Genomic DNA, 13,558 nt, shown 5'->3' with positions numbered 1-13,558 from the left:
TGAGAGAACATTACCCAGATTTTTTTTCCTTTTTCTCCCCAAAGCCCCCCAGTATATAGTTGTACATTATAGTTGTAGGTCCCCCTGGCTGTAGCTGTGTGGCACGCCACCTCAGCATGGCTTGATGAGTGGTGCCAGGTCCGCGCCCAGGATCCAAACCAGCGAAACCCTGGGCTGCTGAAGCAGAGCATGCGAACTTAACCACCTGGCCACAGGGCTGGGCCCCTAGCCGGATTTTAAATGCTCTCACACACATTTAAGTCAGAGCAAGTGGAAAATGACTCACCGTTAGATTTGAATTGTAACTGAAGGTGATACAATTCTTGAGTTTTCTGTTCTAGTGTTTGCCGTAGAAGGTTCTGGTACTCTCTCTCTTTTTGAACTAGGTGTTCCAAAAGTCTGGTTAAAAAAAAAAAAGCCATCGTGTAGAGAGAGCCTAACACCATTCAATTCAACTCAAACATTTGTCGAACATTAGAGGTTGAAAAAACAGCACAATCCCTATGGACAGTCTAGTGAGGGAAGCAACAGTGTTGTTCCTCCCGAGTTTGGCGATCAGGTTGTAGGCTGCACGTGGGCACCTTCCTGGTGGTGCTTCCCCTTGAAAACAGACCAGTCCTCAGGGCATGGGTATATTGTCTCAAAACAGATCACCAACCATAAAGCCAACCTGATGGTGATCAGTGACTCAGCCAGAAGGATGCTCTGATAATTTCAGCTTGTTCCTTAAGTCTGATCAAATTGCTGAGACTAGTGGTCAGGCTCTTTCCTCCTCACGGGACTAAGCCAAGGAGTCCTGAAGCCCTGCTCCTGATGGAACAGCTGGGGGAGAGGAAGGATGGCGAGAAAGGTGCACTGCTCTGAAGGTGGGAGGAATATGACTGCGAACATTTACAGAACCCAGGACTGTGCTAAATGCCTCACAGGAATTGAGGCATGTAAACCTTACAGCACTTTGAGGAAGTAAGCACCATTTTTTCAGTCCTAGTTTTATAGCTGAGATAACTGAGGCACAGAGAAGTTAAGTAATTTGCTTAGAGTCACACAGGCTGGGCTCTTCCCATCAGGGCAGTCTCCTGACTCCCAGTCTTGTCCATGGCCCTCCCCAGGACAAGACACGACTGGGCACAGCCAAGCCTCAAACATCGGAGTCCCCTCGCCTCCGGGTGCCACCTCAGGGTGCACACATGCACGAGGGGAAGGGGCTGGCAGACTGGAGCCTTTTCTAGCATTTTTCTTTGCTCATGTACCTAGTACATGGGATTCCTTTGTTTCTAACTGCATGTTCTTTTTAATTAATTTCAATGATTCACGCTGGTGAACTAGAGAATATGCAACTGAGCTGTATTTACATTACTGAAGTTGATTGTTGAAGTTGCCCTCAGAAATCACCCTGCAACAATGTGTACACGGATATCGCAGAACAGGGCAGCAAGTAAGAGAACACAGGCACTCCGTGGGTAATCTGGTGGCAAGATGGGACGGGGAGAGGTGGACACTTCTGCCCCCAGTGGGACAGCAAAGAAGACTGGTGCTCAATATGCAAATCCTTCTCACCCTCCCTCTGCCTGCCTTCATCAACAAGTCTTTTCACACCAGTGAAGATGATTCTACCCACTCCAACTATGGCACTCGTGTGTGCTCACCCACACCAGAGGACCGACTCAAACTGGCTCCAACTGAGTTCTTCGGAAAGGGCTCTTGGGACTGGCACTGAGCGGGACAGAAGTTACCCCAGTCAGCATCACTCTGGGCGGTAGGTACCATCCTTCTTTGGCTCTGCCCAACCACAGCTAAGGCATCTCCACACCACAAGGACAGGCGCGCCAGGTAGGAACTGCATGTTTGTCAGCCATTTGCAGCTGGTGCTGGCTGCCATTTAATTACTAGTTCTACTGAGGTTGGAAGATAACAGAATGACTATCAACAGTGGAGAGGGATAACCTTTGAACCCAGATATAACATTTTATGAATTTGGTGATTACCAACCTTACCAGAAAAACATTTTAAGGAAATGCTAAGTATTACTATCAACTTTCACATTTGTCAGATTTTTAAAACTTTAAAAATTTTGCGACCACTACTGGTTAGTTAAGACTCCAGGTCTTTCTAAAAAGAAATGATTAGATCTGCCTAAGACTAAACTTCACAGATCCCCAGGGGTGTATACAACTTTTCATTCAAAGTACGTCCACCTGGCACCTTATCTCCCTTTGTTAAGTATTAATCTGCATTACCCATGACCATATGGCAGCAAGGCATCATTTGGAACCAGTACCAACTAGTTTACTAAAGCTGTGGGTTATATCTTTTATAAGCCCATTGATAATGGGATTCCCCAGAACAAATGGGAATCATTTTATTCATTTACCAAATATGTTTTGAGCGCCTACTATGGGCCAGGAAGGGAACAAAACAGACCAGCCCTCTTGGGGGACTCTGACTGCAGTGTCAGTGCCTCCTGGCTGGGAAGGCAGTCCACAAATGCCTGCCTGTGATTGTGACAAATCACAAGGAGGTTCAAAGAGGAGAGGGCAAACTTCCTTGGGGTCAGGGTTATGGGATACATGTCCATGGACAAAGTGCTAACGAGCCCCACAGCTCAGCTACTGCAGGGGCAGGCTGCAGACATCCACTGCTCAGCCTGCTGGACCCACACACCATGCCAGGGCCCCCATCTTGGTGAAGAGACGCAGAGAAAGAACTCCGAGATGCTGCTGCCTTTAGTATGGCTGGTTTCTGTGTGGCCTATGGCCAGGCACCATACCTCTCTGACTCCTAATATTAGAGAGAGGGAGGCATTCTTCTAGTCCCCCGGTTGAAGCTGATAGTAGTCCCTTACCCAGCTCCTTGGTGGTGAAGATGCTTTTCTGAGACCTGAGTGAGGCGCTCAGCAACTAAACCGATTGCTTTGCTGGTCCAGGTCGTTGTCCCACCCCTGCTCACCTGTTGGTCTCCTGCCTGAGCTTGCCCAGCTGGAGGCTCAGATGCTGCTGGTGGAGCTGCTGGGGCTGGGCCTCCTGGACAACCACCGAAGCGGGTCTGCTCCCTCCGTATGCTATCTGCGCCTCGCTTGCGGGCGGGTCTGTTGGGGGATAGTCCTCTTCCACCTCGTCCGTGTCCTTATCCACCCCTTCAGTCTCTGAGGCAGGCTCAAAGTGTGCTCGGAGCTCTGCGAAATCACAGAAGAAAGGATCATGGTTCAACAAGGCCAGGGCTTGGTGTAGCTGATGTCCTGTGCCAGCCAACGAGGCTGCTCCAAGGCTGGCCCAGCCAACGCAACGGTCCCTCGGGACTGCTGTCTACAAATGGAGGGACTATTTCCCTCAGCGCTCTATAGTGAAGAGATGATCGCCCCAGTTTACAGATGAGGAAACGGGGGCTTAAAGATGTTAAGGTAGTTAGCCAAAGCCAGTTTTAAAAAGGTACAACTAGGCTTCCACCCAGGCCTGTGTTCTCTTACTACTGAAAGTTGGCTGCTTGGAGTGGGGAGTAATGAGGTCCTGGGGTGTAACAAGCCTCTCCCGGAAGGAAGCTGAGCCTGGGCCCGCGCATTCAGGGGAGCAGGCAGATGGACGGGGAGGGAGCAAAGTAAAGAGGAAGTGGCACTGTCAACGGAAGCGTTGCAAAGCCTCCCTCCATAGGAAGAAATCGCCACAGAAGGAGAATCAACTTGGGTATTAAGCTACTCTAACATTTCAAAAATAGAGTCAACAAAAACCAAAGATTTCTATAGCTGCCACGTGATGATTCTGAGACAGGAGACCGAGCCGTTAAATCATCAACCCACCAGCAGATGTTCCTGAGCACACAAGAGCATGCACTGTAGGATCCCGGCCCTCCGGCTCGGCGCTCCCTGTTCAGATCATGACTTTGGTCTACGGGCAGTCTCCTCGGTTATGCCCAGGGGCGCGCAAAGACAGCTCAGAGAGAACTTAGCATCACAGAATCCTAGCCCCAGAAGGGGTGTGTGACACATTACTTAATTGCAGGGAAGTTTATAGCCAAGGTGGAAAAGAGAAAGCAACCACTGAGTGCAGAGGACGTTTCTGATCTCTTCCATGACCTTGACCAAAAAGGGCACTCACCTGGCATGAGAATGGTGACTGCGGCCTGCACCGCTCGACGGATGATGTTGTCCATGGCAAACATCCAGTGGGGCCTAATTAAATGGTTTCTCAAAATTTTATTTACCTACAAATCACAAAAAATACAGATTTCTGGTCCGTTGTACTTTTATGAAATACAAGTTCTTACCAATTCTAATTTGTTTCTACTCTGAGACGAAGTTTTAACCAGGCTGCCCTGGATTCCAACCCAACTTAAGTTTCTTCTGACTGAGTCTTTCTCCAAGCTGCCCTTAAGTCATGCTGGGGTCTAGGGGACGGGTGCAGTGATTGGACCCACCTCACCGGGCCTCTTCATTGTTTATGCCACGAGCATTTATTGAGCACCTATGAAACCTCAGGCTCTGTGTTGGGGGCCAGGAACACAAAGATGAACCAGACATGGTCTTGGGCCTGGAGCGGTTCACTTCTGTTTGGGCAGACACATAAGCTTAAACCTCATGCCTCTTCAGCTAGCAGATATCTCTTGTTCCCAAATCCTATACTTCTGTTCTTTGTGGCCAAATACAGTTGGCCTGTTCACCTCTACTTGCATATTCAGTGTTTAGAAAACTGCTGAAACTCGGGATTCAGTTGTAAACAGGTAAGAAGAGATGGGAACTATGGGAGAAGATGGTAATCGAGCTCCATGGTCTTGACTATGTGCCACTTCAGTGGGCCTCCTACCTTCTGGCATGTTCTATAGGGCCAGATGAAATACTTACAGCATCCTGAAATCCAAACAGTGCCAGGTGAATCTGATTGATGGACGAGCTGTCAAAGTCCAGATCCACCTTTAGTTTTGATATAGTGGATGCCATCACCCTGTGCTCTGGGGAGCGGATGAAGTCCCTCAGGATCCCAATTATTTGCTTGATGTGGCCGACTGAGAGATGCAACTCTTCAGAACCCTGACCACCAAAAAAAAAAAATCACTTTCATTAAGTGAGAGGAAAGCAAAATTCAAGGAGTATTGTGAGGAAACTGTATTTACCAGATTGTCCATCGATCCATTTGCTGATGGAACTGTGGACTCCCTGGGTGACAAGGGGTCTCTGTCCCCAGAATCCCCTCCATCTTTCCTGTTAGCGGGTTAGACGGCCCCCTCTCCTCCCTGGCCCGCACACACACAACTAAGCCCCTCTAGGAATGGTTCTGCCTCCCTGTAACCCCTTGAAGGCCTGCCTTGAACCGGGCCTTGTCAGAAGGCATGGTTCATAGTGGGGCAGTGGCCTCTTCCTCAAAGGACCTTTCCCCATCCAAAATAAGTTAAAAGTCAAATATTTTCATCCATAGCCTTTCTCCCTAAAGTAGCTGTTTTCCCAGCTTCTGAGGCAACTGTAGTGTGTCCTACAGCTCAGCTCCGGGGCTCGAAATGGGGATAATGAGAGAAGAGGGCAAAGGCTAGGAGCCCCGGGCTTTCTGCTGCCATTTGGCTTGTTTTCCTCCAGGGGGCAGCATCGCCCCATCAGTGCCTGGATTCGCCGCAGTGCTCCGCAAATTGGTTTCAGGGGAGCTTTTTTTTCTTTGTATTTTCTTTTGTTTTGTTGGAGGAGGGAAGGACGTTGGGAAATACTTATGGTGATTATTGGAATTGTGCAAATGTTCCAAGGTAGCAGGAACCTTGGTCCCCGTTTGGACCTGTTCCGGGACCTGGACGCGGGCCGGGGGGCGATTAGCAAGGGTCCTCTGCCTCCCCCCGCCCCACGTGTACCTGGGCCACACACTCCAGCAGGTTGGAGGCCACCTGGTTCTGCTCCTCCCAGAGGATTCTGTACAGGATGGCGCGGCGCTCGCTGTCCTTGCGCAGCAGGAAGAGACCCGGGTCCCTGTCCTCTGGGGACGAGGCTGCGCTCCGGTCTTCCAAGACCGAGCTCTCATCCGGAACACTGGTGGACAAACACACGGACAATCCCTGTGCGTCCTGGAGTAAAGTCTCCACGCTAGGACACCGTGGGAGAGGGGTTCAGAGGTGAATCCTCTGCAGTCGCCACCTCAAGAAGGTGCAATTGCAGGAGGTGGGCAGATGGAAGAGAGGTGCGGCATTTCTTCTAACCCCGACAGCACCAGTGCTGAGAGAGGGAGGGAAAAGAGGAAGAAGGGAAGAGGGTGGGAGATGGGGAAGGGAGGGAGGGGGCCAGGACAGCAAGTGAACACACTGCGCCCCTCCCTCGGACTGCTGGCTGCCTGGTTGCCCTACTGACCATGCAGAAAGGAAGCAAAAGACCTGCACGGCCAGCTGGTTTTGACCTGGGAGGTATTTTGCTCCCTGGGGACATAAGTGCCCCTCGAAGGCCCACAGTGGGTGAACGAGGTGGGCTGTACCTGAGCAGGTGGCTGAGCTGGTGCTTGGCCGCCCGGCCTTTCTCGAAGAACGTGTCGGACTGGGCGTCGGAGTCGGGAGAGACAGAGCCATGCTCACTGCTGCTGCTGCTGCCCACGGGCTCCCCCAACATGGGCAGGGCCAGGGTAGCACCCCGGGCACCCTCTGTGTGGGGGCAGACAGGCAGGGTAGGTTCAGAGAGGGAGGATGTTGCGGGGGAGGAAGCTGAGGCTTGCCAACCCCTCAGGCCAGGTGACCCGCACAGGGGCTTGCTAAGCCCATGCTGCTCTACGAACACCCAGGGATGGCGGTGAAATGTAGCTTCTGCTTCAGCAGATCTGGGGTGGGCCTGTGACTCTGCATTTCTAACCAGCCCGCACAACATGCTGATGCAACTAGTCACACTCTGGGAGCAAGATGCTGAGCAGCTCTGGCCCGCCTTCGGACCCCACGCACGGCAGGGAAAAGAGAACTAATGGCTTCCTCTTCTGAGGCCACTCTCATGTCCTTGCTGGTTAAGACTTACTGCCCTAGAAAGGGTCCTTTGGTTTCAGTGGCCTGCTGGACAGCCGCCACAGGCTAATTCCTCTGACATGCCCTTTAATCAAGGTCAGGAGCAGCACAGGGGGACAGGCCAGGCTCCAAAAATGAAGTACCAGGCCCTGCATGTGGGGAAGACACAAAACCCCAGCCAGGGCACCTCTCGCCTCCCTCCTTGGCACAATCCCAAAGGAAAGACTTTAACAAGGAGTGGGAGCATCACAGTCACCCATGAGGCTTCCTGTGCCTCTGTCAGGAAATCAAGAGACAGTCACTGGTTGAGTTTTGACAACCCCCACACTTGCTGCACCAATCCCTGCCACTGGTCACAAAAATGGGCGCCGTGTGGGCACCGGCACTCTATCTGAGCAACAGAGAAGCCCGGGGCCCAGGGCACGGCCCCAGCTCTCCAGGTAGGCCTCACCTGATGGCTTGAAAGCAATTCGGTTCTTCTTGCCCTTGTGCACCTGCCGTAAGAAACCCTCTTTGAGCAGGTCAGTGGCAGTGACACGTTTGTGGGGGTCAGGCTCAAAACAGGATAAAATGAAGGCTCTGGCTTCAGCTGAAAGGGCTTCTGGAATCTCAGGGTGGATCTTAAACATCCCCACCTGCATTTGAGGGAGAGGCAACAGATGTGACAGTGAGGCCTCAGGCAAATCCAGGTGTGCATGCCTTCACTACAGAGCTCCTACACCTGCCACCCTAGGAGGGGCTGGCGATGGACTGGAACAGCAGCCTCCATGACTCGCACCTCTGTCCACGCCCCTGGCTGGCCTCTTGGGACCTTGCTTTGCCCAACAGATTGTGGGAGAAGTGTTTCAGAGCATATGCCTTAAGAGGCCTCCCACAGGGGCCGGCTCAGTGGCCGACTGGTTAAGTTTGCGGGCTCCGCTGCGGCAGCCCAGGGTTCAGATCCTGGGTGCGGACATGGCACCGCTCGTCAGGCCACGTTGAGGCGGCGTCCCACATCCCACAACTAGAAAGACCTGCAACTAAGATATGCAACTGTGTACTGGGGGAGTTTGGGGAGATAAAGCAGGAAAAAAAAAAAGATTGGCAACAGTTGTTAACCCAGGTGCCAATCTTAAAGAAAAAAAAAAAAAGAGGCCTTCCGCTTCTGCTCTAGCACTCTTGGGAGCCCTGAGACCACCATGCAGGGAGGATGCCAAGGATGAAGGGCCACATGGGAGAAGCCCTCCATGAGCATGCTGCCTCAGCCAAGACGCCACTTGGACGCAGTGACACAAGTGAGCCCGGGCAAGACCACCAGAAAAGCCAACGGTCTTCTTCCCACAGAATTGAGAGAAAAGCGCTTGCTCTAAGTCTCTCACGTGTCGGGGTGGTTTGTTATGCAGCAGGATGCTCTGAGGGTGTTGAAAGGCATCTGCGGCCTGTTCGTTGATACACAGGGTCCCCAAAAGATGCTACATACATCTCTCAGTCTCTGTGCAGTCACAGCCCAAATCCCCCGCCGCCCAGCTGTAAATGCCATGCAGACCACACCTGGAGGCTGGTCCCTTGTGGCCCATGCCCTCATCCCCGTGGGGTAAAACTGGCTGAGGAAGGGGGCACTGCCCTTTCCCGTGCGGGCTCCTGCTACAATTTCTGCTCCAGCTCATCACTGTCCTGCTAAAGGCTCTCTGTCCCTGTGACCTATAGGGGAGCAGGAGGTGGGGCTGAGTTGTCACATCTGTGACATGGCAATGCTTCCACAAGTCCTCCTCATCCATCCTGCAGACCGCCTCCTGCCTAACTGTTCCCATGGAGATGGCTCTCTACTCGCCTTCAGAGTCGTCATCTTAAAGTCCGCAGTCTTCCCTGTGTCTTTCCCAAGCCCACCTAATAAACCAGGGGTGGAAGCCATCTGTCTTCCAGATCCGCCCCACTCCTAGCTCCTCGGCAACCCTGGGGGCTGGCGTGGCCTTCCTTACCCGCCGAGCAAGATCTGGGTGCTGCAGGGAGCAAACCGCAAGCCTTCCCACTTCGCACCCCGAAGTCCTTTGACCCGGGCTGTGCTTACCATTCCTGATGCTGCTCCTCGTGGGCAGGACGACAGCTTGAGAGCTTTGGATTGAGGGGAGGGAGGGTTGGGGGGTAACTACTCAACAGGCATAAGGTTTCAGTGAAACAAGATGAGTACGTTTGAGAGACCTGCTGTACAACACTGCCTGGAGCCAGCAATACTACACTGTGCACTTAAAAATTTGTTAAGAGGGCAGATCTCGCTAAGCGTCCTTACCACAATAAAATAAAACTTTAAAATACGAGTTTGGGGGGCTGGCCCCGTGGCCGAGTGGTTAAGTCTGTGCGCTCCGCTGCAGGCGGCCCAGTGTTTCGTTGGTTCGAATCCTGGGCACGGACATGGCACTACTCATCAAACCACGCTGAGGCAGCGTCCCACATGCTACAACTGGAAGGACCCACAACGAAGAATATACAACTATGTGCTGGGGGGCTTTGGGGAGAAAAAGGAAAAAATAAAAAAAAATCTTTAATAAAATATGAGTTTGGGATTTTGAGAACACTAAAAGCTGGACAGAATCCAAGCCCCAAGATCTGAAACGCTGGGCACCTTGCAGGTGGCACCCCTCACCTGAGGGTGGGGAGGTAAGGGCACTAGGGGAGCCCGAGACAAAAATTCAGGACAAGAACTCAAAGGGTGGCTTCTCCCCTGGTACCCCGGCACCCTGCAAGTACATTACTTATAAGGGTGCTTTGCTGTTACTCAAATGGTCCCTGTATTAGTTTCCCAGGGCTGCTGTAACAAAGTACCACAAACTGCGTGGCTTAAAACACCAGAAATCATATTCTCACAGTTGTGGAGGCAGGAAGCCCAAAATCAAGGTGGCAGCAGGGCCGTGCTCCCTCTGTGAGCCGGAGGGGAGTCTTCCCGTGCCTCTCCCTAGCTTCTCATGGTTGCCGTCAGTCTTTGGCAGTTTGTAGATGCATCGCTCCAATTTCTGCCTGTACACGGCATTCTCCTTGTGTCTCTTCACGTTGTCTGCTCTCTGTGTCTGTCTCTGTGTCCAAATTTCCCCTTTTTATAAGGACACCAGCCATACCGGATTAGGCCCACCCTACCGATCCCATCTTAACTTGATTAGCTCTGTAAAGACCCTATTTCCAAATAACATCCCGTTCTGAGGTACTAGGGGTTAGGACTTCAAGACATCTTTTTTTAGGGGACACAAACCCGTAACAGTCCCTTTGGAGGAAAAACAGTTCCTTTTGTTTCAGACACTGCCCAGAAATTTCTTAAAATTTTTCTGAAGGATTCTAGAGATCCCAGAAATAATTTCTACAGTCTTTGCAAAGAGAACACAGGGGACATTATTTAATAATAGCTTTCTAGTTCGCAATAAAAATGGATTTTACATGCCATCCGCAAAGCTCAATATATTTGCAAAGAATCTGTATAGCTAATTAGCTAACCAGAAACGAAGGAAGGGAGGGGGGAGTCGCTGGGGCCCTGTGGATGAGCTGAGAAAGTCACAGCCTCCAGACAGCTTTCCTGAGCGGTGCAGGAAGCTGGCAGCCGATCAGAAAGTAGAGAGCCATGGCTCTCAGGTGGGCCCTGGTGTTCTTCTCAGCATCAGCTCGTATTGATTCCGAGGCTGTGCCTGAGCTCAGGAAAGATCGTCAGCGGCCCCAGTCGGCCCCATCACGGATAGATGTTGGAGGGCGGGGGAAGGTCGTTGCTGTCCTCCAGGCCTGGTGTTCAGGGTCTTGTTGGGATTGCAGGTGCCAGGAGACACTTGTCGACTTGAGGTCTTGGCTTTGGAGCTGCCTGACAGCTGCTGGGAGGGTGGGAAGCTCTGAGAACCTTCTGCAGAGGCCAAGCTGGAGAGAGCAGCCAAGGCACCCCCAGCACAGAGCACTGAGAGCCCACTCAGCAGGCTGCATGCAGCTCACAGGCAGAAACCCGCACTCATGCCTTTGAGTCCTTTCTGCCGAAGAGGCTGAGCTGGAGGGCCTGACAAAGATGCAGGCAGCAAGGCTGCAGGGCAGACAGCCTGAGAGGCCGCCTGTCTAGCAGAGAAGCAGCAAGAAAGGCCTCTGGAATCATATTCCCTCAGGCTGCTTTGATGCACTGTGACCTCATTGTCCATAAGCAGTGGCCACTTAGCCTTTTGCGACCCCACTCTCTCCCTTCTTAGCCTTGGGGTGAACAAAAACGCTCCATGGAAGGTCAGTGCTGGTAATGGACTCAGGGCTACAGCCCCTCTTAAACTTTTCCAAGCGTACACGGAGCCCCAGGCCACAGACCTGACCTTGGGACCCCCAGGGCTGTCCTGGCATCAGCTTCCCATGAGGTCATGAGCAAGCATATTCCTTCCCAAGGGGGCATGCCCAGCGGTGAGGGTTTTCAGATTGACAAAGGCAATCTTATCTGATATCCAAAGTCCTACCTCTCCAAACCCAGTCAGAGACCTGCCCTCCAAAGACACAGCCCCCCACGGCCTTCGAGCCTTACCCAGGGGAAGGGCAGACACAGATTCAAAATAAAGAGGTTCCCTGTTGAAAATGAGGAAAGAGACAGCTGCTCTTTTCTTAGAGCATTTACTTTGGAAAACATGTAATTATAAGTTCTTTGTCTCTTTGAGATGTATGTAAATCTGTGCAAAAGCGAAATAAGCCTCTAGCCAGGAACTCTTTCTCAAGGACCTGGGGGCCATCTCTTTGAAATGGCATCAAGGAAGCGAGGACCGGCCACTATGTCCCAGTTTCTGCAGGAAGGTAGGGGCCTAAGTTCAGTGGTGCCTCGTTCCAAAACTTCCTCCTGCCTTAAAGCTTTGAGAAGTTTATTTTTCTTTTGGGTAAAGCCAACTGGCCAATGCAAATGGTCGCCCAGGTGAACGGTGGATGAACTATTGTGACCAAAGGTGCTGTCCAGTCCACGCACCTGAGGACTAGTTAGCGTTTCTCTTGAGAACATGGATGGAAAGGGTTGTAGTGCTTGGCTTGATAAAAGGATGAGAGTTCTTTCTGTCTTTGCAACCTCTTAGCAGATTGCCTATGACACATATCACATTCTGATTTAATGCTTATTCGATAATAAAACTATTTTCTTTTTCTTCCACCTTTGTGGAGAGATTTCTGGATTGGGAGGAGATTTTGTTTTTACTTATATTTCCCCAACACCAGCAACCTAAATCACCAAACATGTCTTACTTTGAACATTGCTGCCTGCGGTTCACCGAGCTCATGGAACGGAGGCCTGCTGGTGGCCATCTCAATGATGGTACAGCCCAGGGACCAGATATCAGCTGGGGCACCATATCCGCGAGGTCCTTGATCAATAATCTCAGGCGCCATGTACTGCAGAGTGCCTATTGGAAAAAAATAAAACAAAGATTGTGGGCACCATATTGCTTAAAATCTAAGTGGAACATTAGTAAACAAACGTGAACTTTAATGCTCTCGTTAATGACAAGATGGAGCCTGGTTTCACACATAAACGATATGGTTGCATCTTTTCTTTGACCAGAGACATGCAACATGCCTTCCTTTAATGCTTAGTCGTGTTGAGAGAGGATTGCTCAGCCCCTTGAAGGATAAATGGGCCCAATTCAATTCAGTCACCGCATATTAGCATACATCAGATCCAGGGAAACCAGAATGCAAGAAACACAGTGCCTGAGCTTTCGGAGCTGCCTAGTGGAGGAGATGGACATACTGATGATGGTGGTGGCAGCAGCAATGGTAAAACGTAGCAAGGGCTATGTCAGAGGTGTACACAAAGGGCTCCGAGAACATGGATGGAGAAGTGCTTGCTTCTGCCTGGTTCAAGTCAGGGAAAGCTATAGCTGGGTCAATTTGGGTCTCTGGGAAGTAAATTCCAAGACAGGATTAGACATACGAAAGATTATTGGAGGGTGTATGAAGCATAAAGGGGGAGGGAGCTGGATGTGCAGGGAGAGCTGTCAGACTGCAATGCAGGTCTGACACCTGGGAAACAAGGGGAGGAAGGAAGAATTGGGTAGGAAGAGTCTCAGACGGCGGAGCAGCTCTGAGACAGCTTGAGCCAGGCCACTGGGGAGCCCCTGACCCAAAGTTGCCCACTGGAAGAGTCTCACATTGGTTCTAGTACCCCCACCATACTCAGTCACTATATGGGACTGCCAGTGAACTAGACTCCTACCTCCACGGTTGAAGAGGTGGACAAAGGGATGGGAGGACATCCAGACAGGCGAAGAGCTTGAGCAAAAGCCTATAGGTGTGAAGCACAGGGTGAGTTTAGGGAACCACAAGTGATGTTTGACACAGGGCAGGGAATTAAGAATAATTAAGGAAGCAGTGGCCAGGGCGCAGCCCAAACGGCAAACTGTGTGTTCCAGAGGCTCTGGCTTTGGGCTTTCTCCTCTGGGTCACGAACCACCAGAGGTCGCCACAGGGAAGGTGGTGATCAGCTATAGCACTGGGAGGAGAAGAGCTTGTGGAAGGATTCTTGGAGAGCTAGGCAGGGAGGGCTATCAAGGGCTCTGGGAGTAAAATCTTTGGTTTTCTTTGAAACTAAGCCTGAAGAAAGGGGAAATGTGGAAGCAACAACAGCAGGTGCTATGTGCTGGCAAAGAGGTTTATAATAAAC

General features: G+C 51.3%; 1 protein-coding gene across 1 annotated transcript in view; it reads right to left on the bottom strand.

Moving 5' to 3' along the window:
- Window positions 1-13,558, bottom strand: part of MAP3K15 (mitogen-activated protein kinase kinase kinase 15) — a 131,983-nt gene that overhangs the window by 2,465 nt on the left and 115,960 nt on the right. The window contains exons 19-26 of the mRNA XM_046673390.1: window positions 12,142-12,299; window positions 7,394-7,577; window positions 6,432-6,594; window positions 5,821-5,995; window positions 4,832-5,017; window positions 4,089-4,194; window positions 2,947-3,172; window positions 287-399 (exon numbers count right to left, since the gene is read on the bottom strand). Of these exons, the coding sequence (XP_046529346.1) occupies window positions 287-399; window positions 2,947-3,172; window positions 4,089-4,194; window positions 4,832-5,017; window positions 5,821-5,995; window positions 6,432-6,594; window positions 7,394-7,577; window positions 12,142-12,299 (1,311 nt within the window). The remainder of the gene's footprint in view (window positions 1-286; window positions 400-2,946; window positions 3,173-4,088; window positions 4,195-4,831; window positions 5,018-5,820; window positions 5,996-6,431; window positions 6,595-7,393; window positions 7,578-12,141; window positions 12,300-13,558) is intronic.

This window comes from Equus quagga, chromosome 10 (assembly GCF_021613505.1).
Source record: "Equus quagga isolate Etosha38 chromosome 10, UCLA_HA_Equagga_1.0, whole genome shotgun sequence".
Taxonomy (NCBI): Eukaryota; Metazoa; Chordata; class Mammalia; order Perissodactyla; family Equidae; genus Equus; species Equus quagga.
This window is presented reverse-complemented; position numbering and strand designations above follow the sequence as displayed.